The 16,433-nt window shown below is 25.1% G+C and overlaps 1 protein-coding gene across 1 annotated transcript in view; it reads left to right on the top strand.

The window, feature by feature from the left end:
• LOC129961988 (kinetochore-associated protein 1-like) overlaps positions 1–14,483 on the top strand; it is a 102,739-nt gene extending 88,256 nt beyond the window's left edge. Inside the window, exons 45-54 of the mRNA XM_056075641.1 lie at positions 4,005–4,132; positions 4,403–4,473; positions 4,562–4,628; positions 5,952–6,200; positions 8,741–8,836; positions 8,934–9,045; positions 11,013–11,064; positions 11,964–12,090; positions 12,178–12,241; positions 14,410–14,483. Of these exons, the coding sequence (XP_055931616.1) occupies positions 4,005–4,132; positions 4,403–4,473; positions 4,562–4,628; positions 5,952–6,200; positions 8,741–8,836; positions 8,934–9,045; positions 11,013–11,064; positions 11,964–12,090; positions 12,178–12,222 (947 nt within the window). The 3' untranslated portion in view covers positions 12,223–12,241; positions 14,410–14,483. The remainder of the gene's footprint in view (positions 1–4,004; positions 4,133–4,402; positions 4,474–4,561; positions 4,629–5,951; positions 6,201–8,740; positions 8,837–8,933; positions 9,046–11,012; positions 11,065–11,963; positions 12,091–12,177; positions 12,242–14,409) is intronic.
• Positions 14,484–16,433: the final 1,950 nt, after the last annotated feature.

The following is a 16,433-nucleotide window of genomic DNA, read 5'->3' as shown; positions in this document are numbered from 1 at the left end:
CTACAAAATTTACAAACACACATAGACAATTAGGTTAAAGAAAACAGTATGGTGGAGGGATTCTACCATTTCCAACCGAAAGCATTCAGCGTTAGCTCAAGGGTTGTGCATTGGAAAAAAGTCGACTTGAGGATGCAGGTCTCCATTCAACTGCTTGTCTTCGGTAAAACACCACAAGGGGTTGCTCTCTGCTCAAGGGGAAAAAGAGGTGCTACAACATTATTTAAATAAAAGACTTATTTAATTCGAATATTAATATGTAACTGATTTTTCTATTTACTAGGCAATATCTTATAGGAAAAATGCAGGATGAGAACTCCCTTTAAAAATATCTTTGAAAGAAAGGCGTTTTAGTGGGCTAGAAAGCAAAGTTTTATATTTACATACCAATATTTGTTTAATAATTAGTCTCTTTTGGTGACTATGTGGTTTGCTAAGATTAACAATTGCTAAAAACTTCATTTAAATATTTTTTCTGACTTGGTCTTAATACCTTCCTCAGCAAAATATTTTTAAACTTTAAATGTTGATACATTTAATTCATGTAATTTTAAAAGCATTTTACAACATATGTTTATTGTGCTATGCATTTCTCTAATTTTTGCTCTATGTCTTTAAACATCCAATGATATGTAATAAAAGAGCTGAGTATTTAAAAATGGGTGCTACTTAAAAATTTTAAATTTAATTTCAAACTTAATTTTAAATATGAAAAAATTTCCAAAATCTAATACAAACATGTCTTAAAATGAAACCTACTCAACACAAGAAAATGAAGCGTGCACGAGAGAGAGAGAGAAAAGAGGCGAATTTTCATATCTTGATTACGGTAGTAAAAAAAAGCCAGTGTGAAAAATTAAATATGAAAATATTTTGAGCTTTATTTCAACAATGCAATATATTATTTTGAGACATTAAAAAAATTCTTTAATAATTATATAGCAAAAATTGTCTTTGGAAAAATAATTTTTTGAATTTTAGGATGATGTGAAAATTTCTTTGTACTGAATATTTTATGTAGTTATTGTAAAAAAATGCCAAAATTCACTTAATATTTAATTCTAATTCTGTTAAAAAAATTTCACTCCAAGAAGTACATTTCTTTCCTCTAAAGTATATCTATGCAAATTTGGTAGCTCTAGGTCAAACAGACTGGCTTTTTGAACACTATCACTCAGACATACAAGCATTCATCTCTATTATTATTAAATATTATTAGCTGACTCAATGTATTGAAATTATTCAAAACTGTTTTTACAAATAAAGTGCCTTCTGTGAGTCATAGGTTGGTTTCATTTATATAACATCAGTATTGAAATGTCATAAAAGAGAAAAATGTTGTGTAGTTGACATTACTTATTACTTAAGTTCCAGAACGATAGTGATGCAACAAAAATTATTTATGATGTTTATCAAGTCACATAAAGTATCTGTGACTATCAAAAGTGGTTTGCTGAATCTTTGTAAATAGTTTTTATCTTTGTAATCCATCTCATTCAGGAATGCCGATATTTCATTAATTTTTTACGAGCTGAAGCAAATCCTTACCTCGTAAGATTCAAGAATTGCGAGACAAGCTCAACATTTTGGTCAATCGTTAGTGAATGTTTGCAGCAGATTGGTTAACTTAACAAAAAAGAGATGTTCTAGTTTCATATATTCTTTGAAGGATAAACGATGTTAATTGCTTTTTCTCCTGTAATTTGTTATTGCAATAATATAACTTGAAATCATTTCTGGATCATGTAAGGAGTGATGATATATATGCAGTTCATTATTGTTGCGTCTGATAAACCAGTGGCACACTTGTAAATAAGTTCCATTGCATATCTGAAAATCAAGCCTAATTTGTAGAAAGAACATATTTTTTTCTGTGGCAGATTCTCAGAGTATAATCCATTTTGAATTACTAAGTTTGTTGGATTGTACAAATCAAGCTGTGATTAAAAAGTAAGCATCCTTGTTGATAAGAAGAATATTTTTCTACAATATGATTACATTCTGTAAGAAAAACCCTATGTAAAATCAAGGAATTGCAATGAGAGGCATTGAATTTCTCACAGTTTCTAGATTACCATTCATTCTGGTCATTGCAGTGATTCTTGATAAAAATTTTTAAAGTAGAAATTGAAAAAAATGTTAGTTATATTTGTTATATATGTTTGAAATTAAAAATTTATTTACAAGGTGACAAAAGATAATCACAGTGACTATCAAATGTTAATGTTTGATATATTAAAATACATTAGTTTCTGATTTCCCTATTATGAATAATTGAAAATTATATGGATAACTTGGCTATAATGCATTAATATTATAAGAAAATATACTCAATGATTATGTTGATTTCTTTTATGCTGTGGCTTTCTGAATAGAGATACATAATTAGGATTTTAGAGTATACTTTTAATTTATAAGTTTTTGGTGTATTCAAGATTTTCATTACTAGTGATTTCAGTAAATTCATAATAAGAATTATATTTGGAACCAGTTTCATCAGTATTAGTCATCAAGACTAATTAAAGTAATTGCCTTGAAGTAACAGTTCATTGAAATTATCCAATTAACTTTATTAAATTCTTATTTATCCTCACTAATTAATATTGTTAATTTTATTTATTTATTATTATTATTTTGCATGTGTGCAATATTGAAGCTTTAAAAGAATTGGTGGATGAAACTGTTTAAGACGTCTCTTTAAGATTATCCATGCTATTAATTTCATAACTATTTCATGTATTGATAGAAATTAGTGTTGCATATACATCTTTTCATGCTATTTATTCATAAAATGTATTTCTCGTTTCTATCCCCTTGTGATTCTTTTAGATTTATCCTATATTGTGAAATATAGGATACAATATAGAATAAGGTGATTGTTGTTTATTATTCAAGTAAGGCCTTTTTAACTCTAAGCCTTAATCCCAAGATTATAAAATCTCAAAAAATCTTTAGTTATCTTGGGGGGGGGAATAGTGTTCCATAGTTATTTTTTAATTTTCTATTAGTCATGATTATGATTTTTCCCCCTTCAATTTCAGGATAAAAAAAGGGGGGAGGGCTCATGATAATGTAATACTTATTTTTTTTAAAATTTTCTATTAATCATAATTAATTGAGATTTCTTTTCAATTTCAGGAACAAAAAATGTTTTATCATATTTGAAAAGAAGGCTATGTAATAATTTTATGAAGTTCTTTCTGAATATTATATAGATTTAAGAATAACTCACTGTAAAAGTTTTATAATCTTAAAATATTTTTTTAATGTGACTAATCCTATTTTGCATTGAATAATTATCTATTTGTATTATGTTAAGTTAATATTAAAAGAGAAATGGCAACCTCTGTTGATCAAAAGTGAACTTAGAGCATTTAAGTAGTATTTGAAATAAAAGTTTGACTTTAGTTCAAATATATGGAGACATTCTGGGGGACTTTCAAGAGGAATGACTTAAATTTTATGTGTTTTTGGAATTTTTCACTATAAAGCTCAATAAATGTTTACAGAAATATTTTCTATGCAAAAAGAAAATTTTTGAAATCATTATTTTTGATTTAAACATGGCCTTTCCATTCTTTCTCTAATATTTCTGCTTGATGAGTTAATTTGGTAAATTATTTTTCTGCCTTTTCAATACAAATTTTGTAACAAATCAGCTTATTTCATGATTGCCAAGTATCAATTCTTTTGATGTAACAGTTTTGAAAATTATGATGTTTTAAGCCATTTGGAATCTGTTATCTTATATGTTTTATGTAACGATTTTTTTTCAAGGATATACAGGAATAAACGAGTATATTACATTTAAGCTAAACCTGAACAACAGATTCGGCTGAGCTGTGCAATGTATTATGTTTTAATGTAAATAAAAATTATCAAGTCTTAAGAAATTTTATCATTTAAAAGAATGTGGTTTAAATTCTATTTTATTTAAATGTAAATCATGATATTAATTTGCTTTATTTATTTATATTTTAAACTTATGTTTGTTTTTATTTCAGCATGTAAAGCTGTAATCGAAATTGGTGACATTATTGAAATTGACTTGATTAATAAGGTGTTTTTGAAATTTATATTTAAATGGTCAAATGTTCTTAAAAGTAGTACAACATCATGTAATCTTGATGAGGTAAGTTGTTTTAAAAAAGATTTTAAAGAAAATGCAATTTATATATATATATATATATATATATATATATATATATATATATATATATATATTAATGCTTGATATTTTGCTTTTTTTGGTATTTGTCATTTTAGATTCTTTATATATAGTAATATAATTTTTGATATTTCATAGGCTTTAAAAAATTATGAATCTGAGAATATCTATTAAATATTCTACAATTTTTGTATAAGAAAGTTTACATTATATGAATATTTTTAAAATTTTTAGTCTTTTTCACCTTTATCTCTTGAGAATCAAGAACTGGAAGAGGATGATACTGATGATACCAATCTTTTTAGGTATGCATGAAGTCATAAAGGAAGCACCTATTAATTTATAATCTTTAACATTTAACATCTTTAAAAAAATTTTTTTTTTCTGTTTTAGAATCATCAATTTGTTTTTAAGTCTACCACAGTCACTTTTTGAAAATTTGTTAGAAGTCCTGCGAAATGTAAGTAAATGAATACAAATATTTTTCTAAAAATTGTGTTTGCAACATTTTTTATTCACTTTAATATCTATTATTTCATATAAAAAAAGTTTTTAAGATTTTTCTGAATAATACATCATGTTTGATTGGAAAAAAATATTCAAACCTTCTTTCTCTATATTAGAAAATTTTGAAATATCTCTAAAAGTAAAAATAAAATTTAAAATTGAAGCATTAATTGAAAATTGGGAATGGATAATGTAGTAAATGGCAACATTTTTTTTTGTGTGTGAAAATGTGATAAATACCAAGATTTTCGACATGATGAATGTCTTGAAGAAACTCTAACTGTAATTGACAACCATGGTGTAACTAAAGTGGAGCAGGCTGGGGACATGCCCTGGGGCAATTGCTGGTGTGTTCAAAATAAAAGAATCAGTTTGTTGCATTTAAAAGAAAATTAAGTTTCTATTAAGCTCTTATTCTGAAGAATTATAAAAATTAAAATGGTTTCAGCAAAATGAGAGAGAATTAAAGGTTTTCTAAGACAATTAGCTTCCCTAATTGGAAATATGTACTTCCCTAACTTATAATTTTATATGTTTAACAGAACTAATTATAACAAAACTTGTATTAGATAACTTTGTGTTTTTTGGCTTGAAAAAGGAGTAGAGATTTTAAACCTTTCAAAATTTATGAGAAAAAAAAATGCTTTGATTTCGATTCTTGTTTTAGGGGCCCTTTTATGTAGGTATGCTACTAGTTGCCTGTGACATAAGTTCCGTAATACAAAGGGATGAAGTATTATTGATATTTAAAATTTAGTAATTCTCAATTTAAGACTTCATAGCCATCTTCATTTTGAAGTCTGTTATTTATATTAATATTTTTCTTATGCAGCTCCCAGAAAATGAGTTATTTAGTAAAAGATTTGACAACTTTTATTTGATTATGTAAATTCTCTTTCCAAAGGTAAAGGTTAAAGTGAGAGTTGATTTAAATCTTCTTTTCAACAGTTAAACATGCATTTTTAACCAGATTCTTAAATATTATTGAAACAGTGGGCGAAAAAATGAATTCAATATACAAATGATTTGATCAAAGAAAACTTTGAAAAACTCACTGGGAGGAGAAATATTTGTTTATGGCATGGTATTTTTAAGCATTAATATAATTCATATAAGATGGCTTAGTATATCATTTAGTTTTGAACCTGTGACTAAAACTTTTAATGTATAAAATATGTTAAAGAATTCTTAAAGATAACAATGATTTGATTATGTGCATAGAAACAAAGGTTTAGTTCAGTTGCTGTTTATTCTTAACTATGGTTTCTTTGTTTAGAATTTTAAATTGATGCCATTGGTACAGCGTTCAAGATTGTTGTTTTGCTTTGTGTCTATTTTTGGCATAACAGATGTAGCAAAAGTTCTTGAATGGGATGCCAAAGTTTTAGATGAAAACCTCATCCCTCTACTGTGTAGCGTTGAACTTGAAAATCTGAATCTCCCATGTTACCTTCAGATATTTAATAAATGTAACAAAACTGAACTTGTGCAAAGAATATTGTCTACAAACTTCCACAATCCAAAAGTAAGTTTATTAGATTTTTAATTGCATTTTTAAAAAATTACTATGCTTAATGATATGGTGTTTTTACTTATTTACACATCTTTCATTTAAAAAATAAAGATGTGAAACCCTTGTATTTACCATACTATTTAATATATATTTAATAATACTTTTATGATTTATTAATCAGGAGTTCCGCTAATTACTAAAAAATTATTATTTTCATAATAAATAAATAAAAAAATGGGGCATAAATATAATAAAAGGATTACATTTATATAAATCTTGATTGATTTTAATGCATTTAATATTTCTTATTTTACTTTATTTAAAATGCTCCAATTTAACACCTATCACTTGGAACTCCCAATTTCTCACTATATTTTTGTTTTCATACTTTTTAGGGAAAAAATTATTATAATTCTGTTTTGTTCAGCATAAGAAGCAAATATAAAAGGTTTGAGAAATATTTGCCTGTGGTACTATATACAATTTTTGGCTCAATTTTTGGCACTCTTGTCAGGAAAAGCATTGCCATACATGGGTTCAATAGAAATTAATCTTTTTTATATGAAAATTATTTTGGTAACATTGTTTCTTTCATAGTATTTAGAATTCCCATCATAATTATTCATGGGCAGGGAAATTTGTTTAAATTGGATTTGTTCATCTGAAAAATTCAAGTAGTCAGCAATTTTTTAAAATCTCACATCATGTATAAATTTATTTAAATTTTTTTTTTTTTTTTTTCTGCTCCTGCTTTTTATCTTTTGAAACCTGCAATTTTTATAAATTATTTTATTAAGTTTATACAATAAAAAATGAAAACATGGTATTATAAAACTAAAATTTGATTTATATTTTATTGGTTCTATTACTTTTGTTTGTACTATTATCATGCTAAATTTTAATTTTTTAAAAACTGTAATATGCATATTATGGTTTTTCTTGTATATTAAATTTTGTTAATTTTGCACTGATTTAATGAATCTAAATATTTTTGAATCAGCTGATTTTAGATAAAATATTGTTTTAAATATCGATTAACTTTTAGAAAAATTGCCGTAAAATTTGTGAAAATCAAGCCACCCTACCAAAATTAAAGATTCTCTTTGCCTTAAATGTCCAAATGTTAAGCTCATTGAAGTGAAAGGATGCTAATTAACCACTACAATTGGTACTGAATAAGTGACCTCTATATTGTGGGAAATATCATTTTTGACCTCATTATAACCAATTGTTTCCCAATTAGTAATTGTCAGAATCATTATCCAGCTACTTCAGTTCATGGCTCTTATTTTTCAGCACATTTAGGTTTTATTTATTTTTCTTAAAGATAGCATTTGTCTTTACCATAGCCTTCAATAGCTACGGAATTTCTGTAGTTGCTACAGAAATTAAATGAAAATTGTGGAGTTATGGATATATAATAATAAAATCCTTCAAAAATGCTGTCTCCCCGAATTCTCACACACAGCAATGTTGGTAGTGAACGAATTTTTAGCGGGGTTAGAAAAAAACAAATAGAATCTAGTTCTAGCATGAATACAAAAATACTAAAATCGCTTTTCATAACAAAAATGAATTTGATAATGTTACGTTATGATGTTAAATTGAAAAGTGGTGACTTAAGAGACGCAGTAGTGCTTGCTATTTAATAAAACACAATTGTAAATGTCTAACAAATAGTGTTAATTTGTTTGATTAACAAAATTGTGTTGTGAAATTTAAAAAAAAAAATTATTTTGCTTATATATTTAGTCAATAATAAATGTCTGTTGAATAATTTTGTATGATATTTGTTTTTAACTTGCTAAACTTCTTTGGAAGTATCTATTCTTCAGTAATTTGTTGATATAATGTTGTAATATGCCTTTATAAGTAATATAACAATAAGAAGTGCTACTGATAATTGGGTAATTAATGTTGGGGGGTATGCTTTCTGTATTCAGAGTATATTTTCTTTGTTACTGTAAGTTGCTTCATACCTTCTCCTATAGCTAATCATTTAATAACATACTCCACATATTTGTATAATAATAAAAATTTGCATTTTTTGTAAAAATTGGAAAATTTTACTCAAATGTGCAAATTTAAAATGCAGCTTTTGATTCTTAAATATAATTTTTCTGTCATCAAATAAAATGATTTGTTTATTTGCTAATAAAAATCGAAATTGTTATCTACATCATTTTAGTGTAAAAGTATTTTGTAACTTTTTTTCCAAAATGTAGGCTCATTGTGCTAATTGAAGATAAGTATATATGTTTTGAGCTATTGTATGTTGAAAGCTTTATTCAATGTATAAAGCTTTTTTTTTTTTTAAATATATTTCCTTGATAACCAGGCAAAGATGCAGTTTTTGTGCACTATTAGAATTCAATATTCAAAAAAATCGTTTTTTAACCCTGCAGAAATTATGTCCTTCAAGAATTAGAAGATAATAATAATAATAATAATTTTCTTTTTTATCTAAATCATAATAATTTTTAATAATAATTTTCTTTTTTATGTAAATCAAGAACTAAAATTAATTAAATAAAAATATTTTTTATTTCCAGGCTATTTTTTTCTGTATAAAACTATGTTTTGAGTATAATATTTGGGATGCTACTATTTGGGAAGTGATTCTACGAAGAATGACTGTAAAAGATAAGGTGTGTAAAAGTAATGTTTTTTATTTTGCACTGTAAAATTTGGTGTTGGTACATTTTGTATACATTTATAATCGGAAAATTCTTTTTTTTATCCTAGGATTTTCCCTTGCAAGATATTCTTCAATCTGTTCAAAGCAATCTTATTCACATGTGGCATAGTGAAATTTTTAAAGATGCTTGGAAGTGTGTACTATCAAGAATTTTAAGAAGTAACGTTCTTTTGATTTATTACTTATTTATTATTATTTATTACTTACTTATTTATTATTATTTATTTTCTAACTGCATTTCGGCAATAAAAGAAATTCAATTCTTGACTTTTGGGCTTGTCTGGTACAGCTTTTTTTATTTGAAATATATAATTTAATACTGTCTCTGTAATTTATCTAGTATTTTAAATTTAGCGCAATATTGATTTGTAAAATATATCTAGATTTTAATATTAGAATTATTTAAATATTTGTAGATTAGGAAGCAAAAAAAAAAAATATGTATTTGAACTTTTTCATTAATTTTCTGCAATATCATTTAATGTTTCTTACTTCAATTGACTGTTATGTGTTTTAAGCATGATACTTTCTTTTGATAGGAGCCCTGAATTGTTTGTCAAGAAGTTTAGAAATTTAATTTTTGAAACATTCTATAACTTTGTATAATAACTCATTTTGGGTATAATTTGCTACAAGAATTCATGTTTTATGATTAAAAGGAAGGGATATAGAAAATTAACATGAAAATGATGTAGTTGCCTACCATTTCAAAATTTATAAAAGTTTCCTTACTCCCTAAGAAATTTATTTTTAAAATAGTAAAAATATAAAAATGATTTTGAAATTTTGGTATTTAAAAAAAATATTTGTAATTTCTCTTCAAATTGTAGAAAGATGCATTTTTTACATAGTTTTTAATTATTGTATATGTGTGAAAGTAATTATTTCCTTTAAATTTTCCTTTTAATTATTTCCTTAAAGTCATAAATATATTTTTAAAAAGTAAAGGGGAGGGTGGAATATTAAATTGAATCAAATGCCAGGTATTCTTTTAGTTTCTTAGATTCATCTCGTACTTAATAGGGGGGGGGGAGACAAAACAGATGTTTCTAGAATTATCTATCCATGTCTTCATATTTATTAACTTACTTCATCTAGGTGAAAATATTGGATAAATTTTTATGTATAAATTCAAGTTTCTCCTGTAACACTTCCTAGATAATATAAAATTAAAAGCATTCCGGAGTATGTGTATATTAGAAATCTTTGTAGAAAAGCCCTCATTGACAAGATCTTGTTAGCAAATGTCTAAGACTTGCTAACATATTAAAAAAATTTTTTTTTTAATGAAACTTAAATGTTTTTATGAGATTAATTTATAGTGTTGATGATAATTAAAGTCAAACCTTGCATGGTGTTCAATTCACATAATGAGGGGAACAAAATGTAAAAGAGTGACTCATTTAATGAGCAATGTTTTGCAAAACAAATGGAGAAGCTGGAGGTGGATAGAAACAACAACAATGAGCAAAGAATGAGATAACCAGAACCAAAGAACTTATGAAAATGTTTTCTGTATCACAGCAAAAAGCCACAAAGAAGATTTGGTCAAGAGAGGAAGAAATGATAGCAATAGAGCAACAGTCTTCCAGTGAAATGAGTGAGATGCTGAAGCATAGGAAATTATTGAATCTTACATTAAAAAGCAATCCCCTGATAAGACAATAACTGTGTATGCTACAATTTCTGTCTAATGATAATGCTGTCTCATTTTCACCAAATTTTGAAAAGTAGCCAAAAACAAATGTCTTTAGACAATTTTTTTGTAAGAATATTTAATATTTTACATTATCATAAAGTTGTTTTAGTATTTTTTGTAATGAAATGCATTGTTCTATTTTAAATTGATTCCCTTGGAAAAAATTGTTTCACTTATTGAATGTTTCACATTACAAGTAAAATTCGGGAACAAATTATGCTCATTAATCGAAGCTCCATTATATTTATAAATTAAACAATTATGTTTATAAATTAGTTTTAATGCTGAAATATTGTTTTAAAAAATTGTAACATTTATTAAAAATATTTTGTAGACATGCTGTTTAGTTATGAGTTTGTAGATAAAAAAATTAAAATAAGTGCATTGAAAATAAGTTGATAGCTAACTAACAAACTTTTAATTTTAGCACTTGAAGATTCTCCTGCTTTGGCATCTGAACTTTATAAAGCTGTTTTAAGGTAATTTATATACTTTACATTTTTTTAAAATAAAAGATAAACGTAACTGTTTTTAAATAGTGAAAACATGTTTAAAAAACTTTTTCAGTAGCAAAACACTGCATGCACTTTATAATCTTAATATAAATAATTCATTATGGCTGTTAATGTACTTGTCTAAATACAACTGGTCTAAATTTAATGCATATTAGGAAATGCATAAGGAGAAATAATACTGCCAACTTTTTAAAATGCAAAAGATACGTGAATATTTATATTAATTAGATTTTTTTTTTTTTTTTTTTTGCAATAACTTTGGAACAATCTTTTTAATCTTTTGATTTCTTTTTTTCAATCTTTTTAAAATTTTAGTATTGTAATACACATTTCTCCATTAATTATCATTTCCAATTTTTAAAGGCATTCTAGACTTAAATACTCAAATTGTAATGCCATTGTTCTCAATATTCATAAAACATGGAAGTTAAAAATCATTTTGGTGCACCACATTTATCTACATGCAATTGACATTTATACTTTTTACTTTTCAAAGTTCAAAGGATTAGCTTTTCAGCGCAACAAGTTTTATTTCTGTATCTTTCTTTCTCTTTTGCTGTATTACTATACAGTACTTGAAAAAATTTGAAACTACGAGGGATAATATTGTTTCCATGATGATATTCATAATATTCATTAACATTTTATTCATGAATTAATTTTAACTGAGTAAGGCCCAATGACAACAGAAAAACATACTATTTTTCAGCAATGTTAAAAGAATTTTCATAATTTGTAAGTTTATTCACTTATAGATGAATTGCAACTTAAAATTCATTATGATGAAGAATTTTGTGCTTAGAAAATTGATTTTATATTTCTTATATGAAATAAAATTAATAAATTGAATTAATTAAATCTAGTTGTCCCTGTATCTCCTCACTGGATGCATCCTTCTTTATTGATGAGTTGAATCATATCACAGAGGTTTTTGAAGAAAAAGGATTGAGAGAAATGGTGCCAGTTACTGATGTATCTTCATTGATATCAGTAAGAATATGTCAAGTACTTTTGTTACCTAAATAGTTAATAAGTAAATAGATAAATAAGAAGGAAAATAAATGTTGTATATTGCAGAATTTAATGAAAATCTTGAAGGACCAACCTCAACTTGATGATTAAAGACCACAGAAAAAAGAAAGTATGATACATTTTTTTTTCTGATTTTTTTTTTTTTTTTTTTGATATAACTATGAATAATTTCTTTTAGATTTTGATTTTCTTTTATGATTAGATAAATTTATTTGGAAAATTGAAGTATGATTTGATTTTACTAAATTGCATTTTTTTAAATTTATTTAAGAACATTGTAAAAGTGGCATTAAAAATATTAATAAAGATGCTGTTAAATAAGAAGCAAGTTTTATAAATATTTATTAAGTTAATTTAATTTATTATTTAAGTATTCAAACTGGTTTAAAATATGTATTGAATTCATTAAATTGATCCTTCTGATCAAATTTCACTATCTCACAATATTTATTTTAAAATAGAGGTATATGTCTGAATTATAGCTCTAATCTTTTATTTTGGAACATCTAACAGCATAAAAATAGGCCATTATGTTAAAAAATTTAGACAAAATTGCTGTAAATCTGCTCAAAGGAATACAAATGAATTACTCTTCATATTTTGTTTGTAATGGCTATCTGGATGGAGACAATGGTTATCTGAAAATACCTTTTCTGTGAATAAGTCATTTATATGGTAGCATATAAATTCATATGATAGAACCAAGAAAAACATCTTATGGCAAAAGAGAATCTTTTACTCTACTACCTTTTGATTTTTATTTTATTTTCTGATTGAACTACAATCAATTAAAAAAATGTATATGATAATTTTTACTAATCCATAGCTCAATATTAAACATTTTGATCTAATTGTTATTAGAACTTCAAAGTATTTTTGTCAAATTATTGAGTTGTTATGAGAAAAAAAAAAATTCAGAATGCAGAACAAGAAATATTAATATTTTGAGTTGATATTTTTCTTTCTTTGAGTCTTAAAAGATTTAAGTCTTAAAAGATAAAATTCTTTTGAATTCATGTGATTACATATTTATAAGATTATACTTTGTCTCTCTCTCTCTCTCTCTATGTGTGTGTGTGCGCGCACGCTGAAATTTTTTAGATGTAAAAGATTTGGTTAGTTTTTCAAAAATAAATTTATATGAAACTTTATGTTTTATTAAATGTTTAATATATTAAAAATTAGGCAATAGCTGCATTTGTTTTAATGAAATAAAACTAAATATGGTAACTTTTCTTTAAAGAATATTTATAACTTTACAAATTAGGAATTGAAAATTGAAAAAAACTGAATTTCATATATATATTTTATTCATTTTTGTTATTCTTATAAATAATTTATGTTAATTTTTGTCTATAATATTTACACAAAGTGATTCAATGTTTCTTAAGTGACCAATTATTTTGATCAGATAACTTTAAATTGATGAATAATCTTTTTTAAAAAATAGACAAACTGCACTATTTGAAATATAATCGAAACTTTGAATTCTCATTCTCAAAAATATGCTTTAAGATACATGCAAATAAATATAAAATAAATAAAAAATGACATAAAGAAAAATGGCAATTGGCTTCTTTGATAACTTTCAACTTTTTCTTTCTTAAAATTATAATAATTTTAAAAGAAAGAAACTTATTGCATATTTTATTTTTAATTTGCATTTATTTCTTATATATTTAACATGGCGATTCATGATTTTCTTCCCATTTTTTAAAAAGCACTTCTGATTTGTATATTTTAAGTTGATTTTTTTTTGTTTGTTTATGATAGAAATCCAAGCTTAATAATTCAGTAGAATTTTAATTTGGATAAAAAATAAATCTTATCAATTCTTTTTCTTAAATTGCTTGGTTTTATAAATGAAATGGATGCACATTGTGACCTGTAATATTCTTTTTCAGATTAAATTATTTTTTAATGTTTTTAAAGTAAAGAAAAATCTCAAATGAAAAAGTTAGGATATGATATAATTTGATCATTTAAAAACTTTAATGAAGATTTGTTCAGTGGTATAGAATCAGTAAAAACCTCTTACTTGATATATTTAAAAGTATTAATTTAATTCTATGAAATGCATGAAAAGTATCTAAATTCAATCTTTTGCAAATGACTCTTTTTTGTGATAAATAGCTTAAAGTGGATATGAAGTCATGTCTCGTGAAAGAGCAAGAAATCTTTCTTTGAATAGTATTTAAAAATTTGTATTTCATTTAGCTTATTTGTGAAAATGATAAAAATACTTTAGTAACTTTATTCCTTTCCTTTCTTATCTAGGCACTGAAGTATTTATTCAATTGTTCGAGATACTAAAGTTGCACTTATGTATATATGTTATTTAAATAAGTTTTAATTTTTGTGTTTTAAAATAATCATTGTAATCATTCATTTAATCTGTAATTAATTCTTTGTTAAATTAAAATGTTTTTACTTTTGCAAATGATTACTCATTGTTTTGCTCCATACTGAGAAAAATGGCACCATTTAATTTTAGGTCTTTATGTTATAAGAACATTTTTACTATTTTCTGATAGTAGGGTGATAGAAGATTAAACAGAGTAGCATTTTTTATTTATAAATTAATGTTTTTAATTTAAAAATTGTACAATATATGCAAAAGTCTTTTTTTTTTTTTTTTTTTTTTTTGTAAGAATGAATTACACATAATATAAATTTGTTACAATGAAAATTCTGTAATTAATGAAATAATCTACATAACCTATTGTGGTTGAGTTCTTGATTAAATGTGTCATAGTTAATGCATAATTTCAAGGATCAAGAATAATGCAATCGACAATGAATAGTTTAAAGAGGCATTTAATCCTATGCCATTTTTCATGGTTAGAATAATTGCCAACAACATTTAATAAAGGGTAGAGAGAGATTGTGCTTCCTATAGGACAGAGCATTCCCTTATTATGCTTTGCTTATGCAGTAAGATTATCCTCTAATATATAGATACTGTTTGTTTTAGAAACCCACATTTAATACTTTTGGATGATTTTCTCTAAAGTCGAAAGAAAATTTTTTAGGGATTTTTGTTTTTTTGTTCAGTATATTTTTAGTTTTCTGGTGTTAATGCCCATTTTCTTGTTGAATAGTGCTTAAAAAATATTCGAATTTGTAAAATTTCTATGCATTGCTTTGTAAAAAGCAATGCATTTTTTTTTCTTTGCCACTGTTCTATTTTGGTGAAATTCAAACTAATCAATACTTGCAGAAAAGAATTGAGAGTTTCCATTTCTGTAAATGGACAGTAATTTAAAATTTGTATTTTGGCAGTCCTATTGCATAATTTCGGGATATAATATAACATACAAAGTTCAACTTTCAACAGGTAAATAAGCCATTGCACATTTTTTTAATATATTACTTCTTGTTCTTATAATAAGACAGTAATACCTTGAATTTTGCAAATTCAAAGCTAGACAATTTCTTATTTTTTTCTCCCAGTTTCAATATTTTCCCATTTTTACTATAATACAGTAAAATTTCACAAATAAGAAAATTTGGCCATTCTTTTTCAAATAAAAGTTTAAAAGAATGCATAATACTGATCAATTTGCTTTTTAGTACAAGTTATCAATATTGTCATGTAATCATATTTAGATGTTTATAATATGTTAACTGGACTGTTGGAATTGTTAGTTGGAGCATAACAAAATCATGACAACTAAAGTAGCAGATTTACCAGAAAAGCAGATAAAAACAAACCACAGAGAAGGTTTTTCTCTGTAATACAAACTTGAATCTCTTTCTCTGTGATACAAACTTGATAGAAGAATTTGTCTTATATGAAAAAAGTTACAAATTTTGAAACAATAAAATTAAATAAATATCATACTCTGACAACATGACAGGACATATATTGGCTTTCTGTAAAGACATTCTATGTTGTGGAAAAAAAGTTGTTGAATTTATTATATTTTTAGGAAATAACCCAGTGTTGCATAGCACCATTATTTTAACTTGTGTTATTTTGTGTTGATATGTATGAAAATTACATTATTTTATACTTTTTTTTCCCAGTAATCTATTTTCCCAGCCATCTTCTTTATTTAAAATTTGCATTTTGGCAGTCCTATTGCATAATTTTGGAATATAATATAACATACAAAGTTCAATACTTCCTACATGCCTTAGTAAAATTATCTGGCTTGTATTGTGGCCATTAAAAAAAAAATTGTATTTTTATATTGAGTGAATGGTTAGATCAGGTCAAAGGTTCTATATTAAGTGTATGGATAGGAACTTCATTTTCAGCTATGTAAGGAAAAAAGTGTTGTTAAACAACATTTATA

Source organism: Argiope bruennichi, chromosome 2, assembly GCF_947563725.1.
Source record: "Argiope bruennichi chromosome 2, qqArgBrue1.1, whole genome shotgun sequence".
Lineage (NCBI taxonomy): Eukaryota > Metazoa > Arthropoda > Arachnida > Araneae > Araneidae > Argiope > Argiope bruennichi.
Note: the sequence above shows the minus strand (reverse complement) of the source record. Positions and strands in the feature narration are given on the sequence as shown.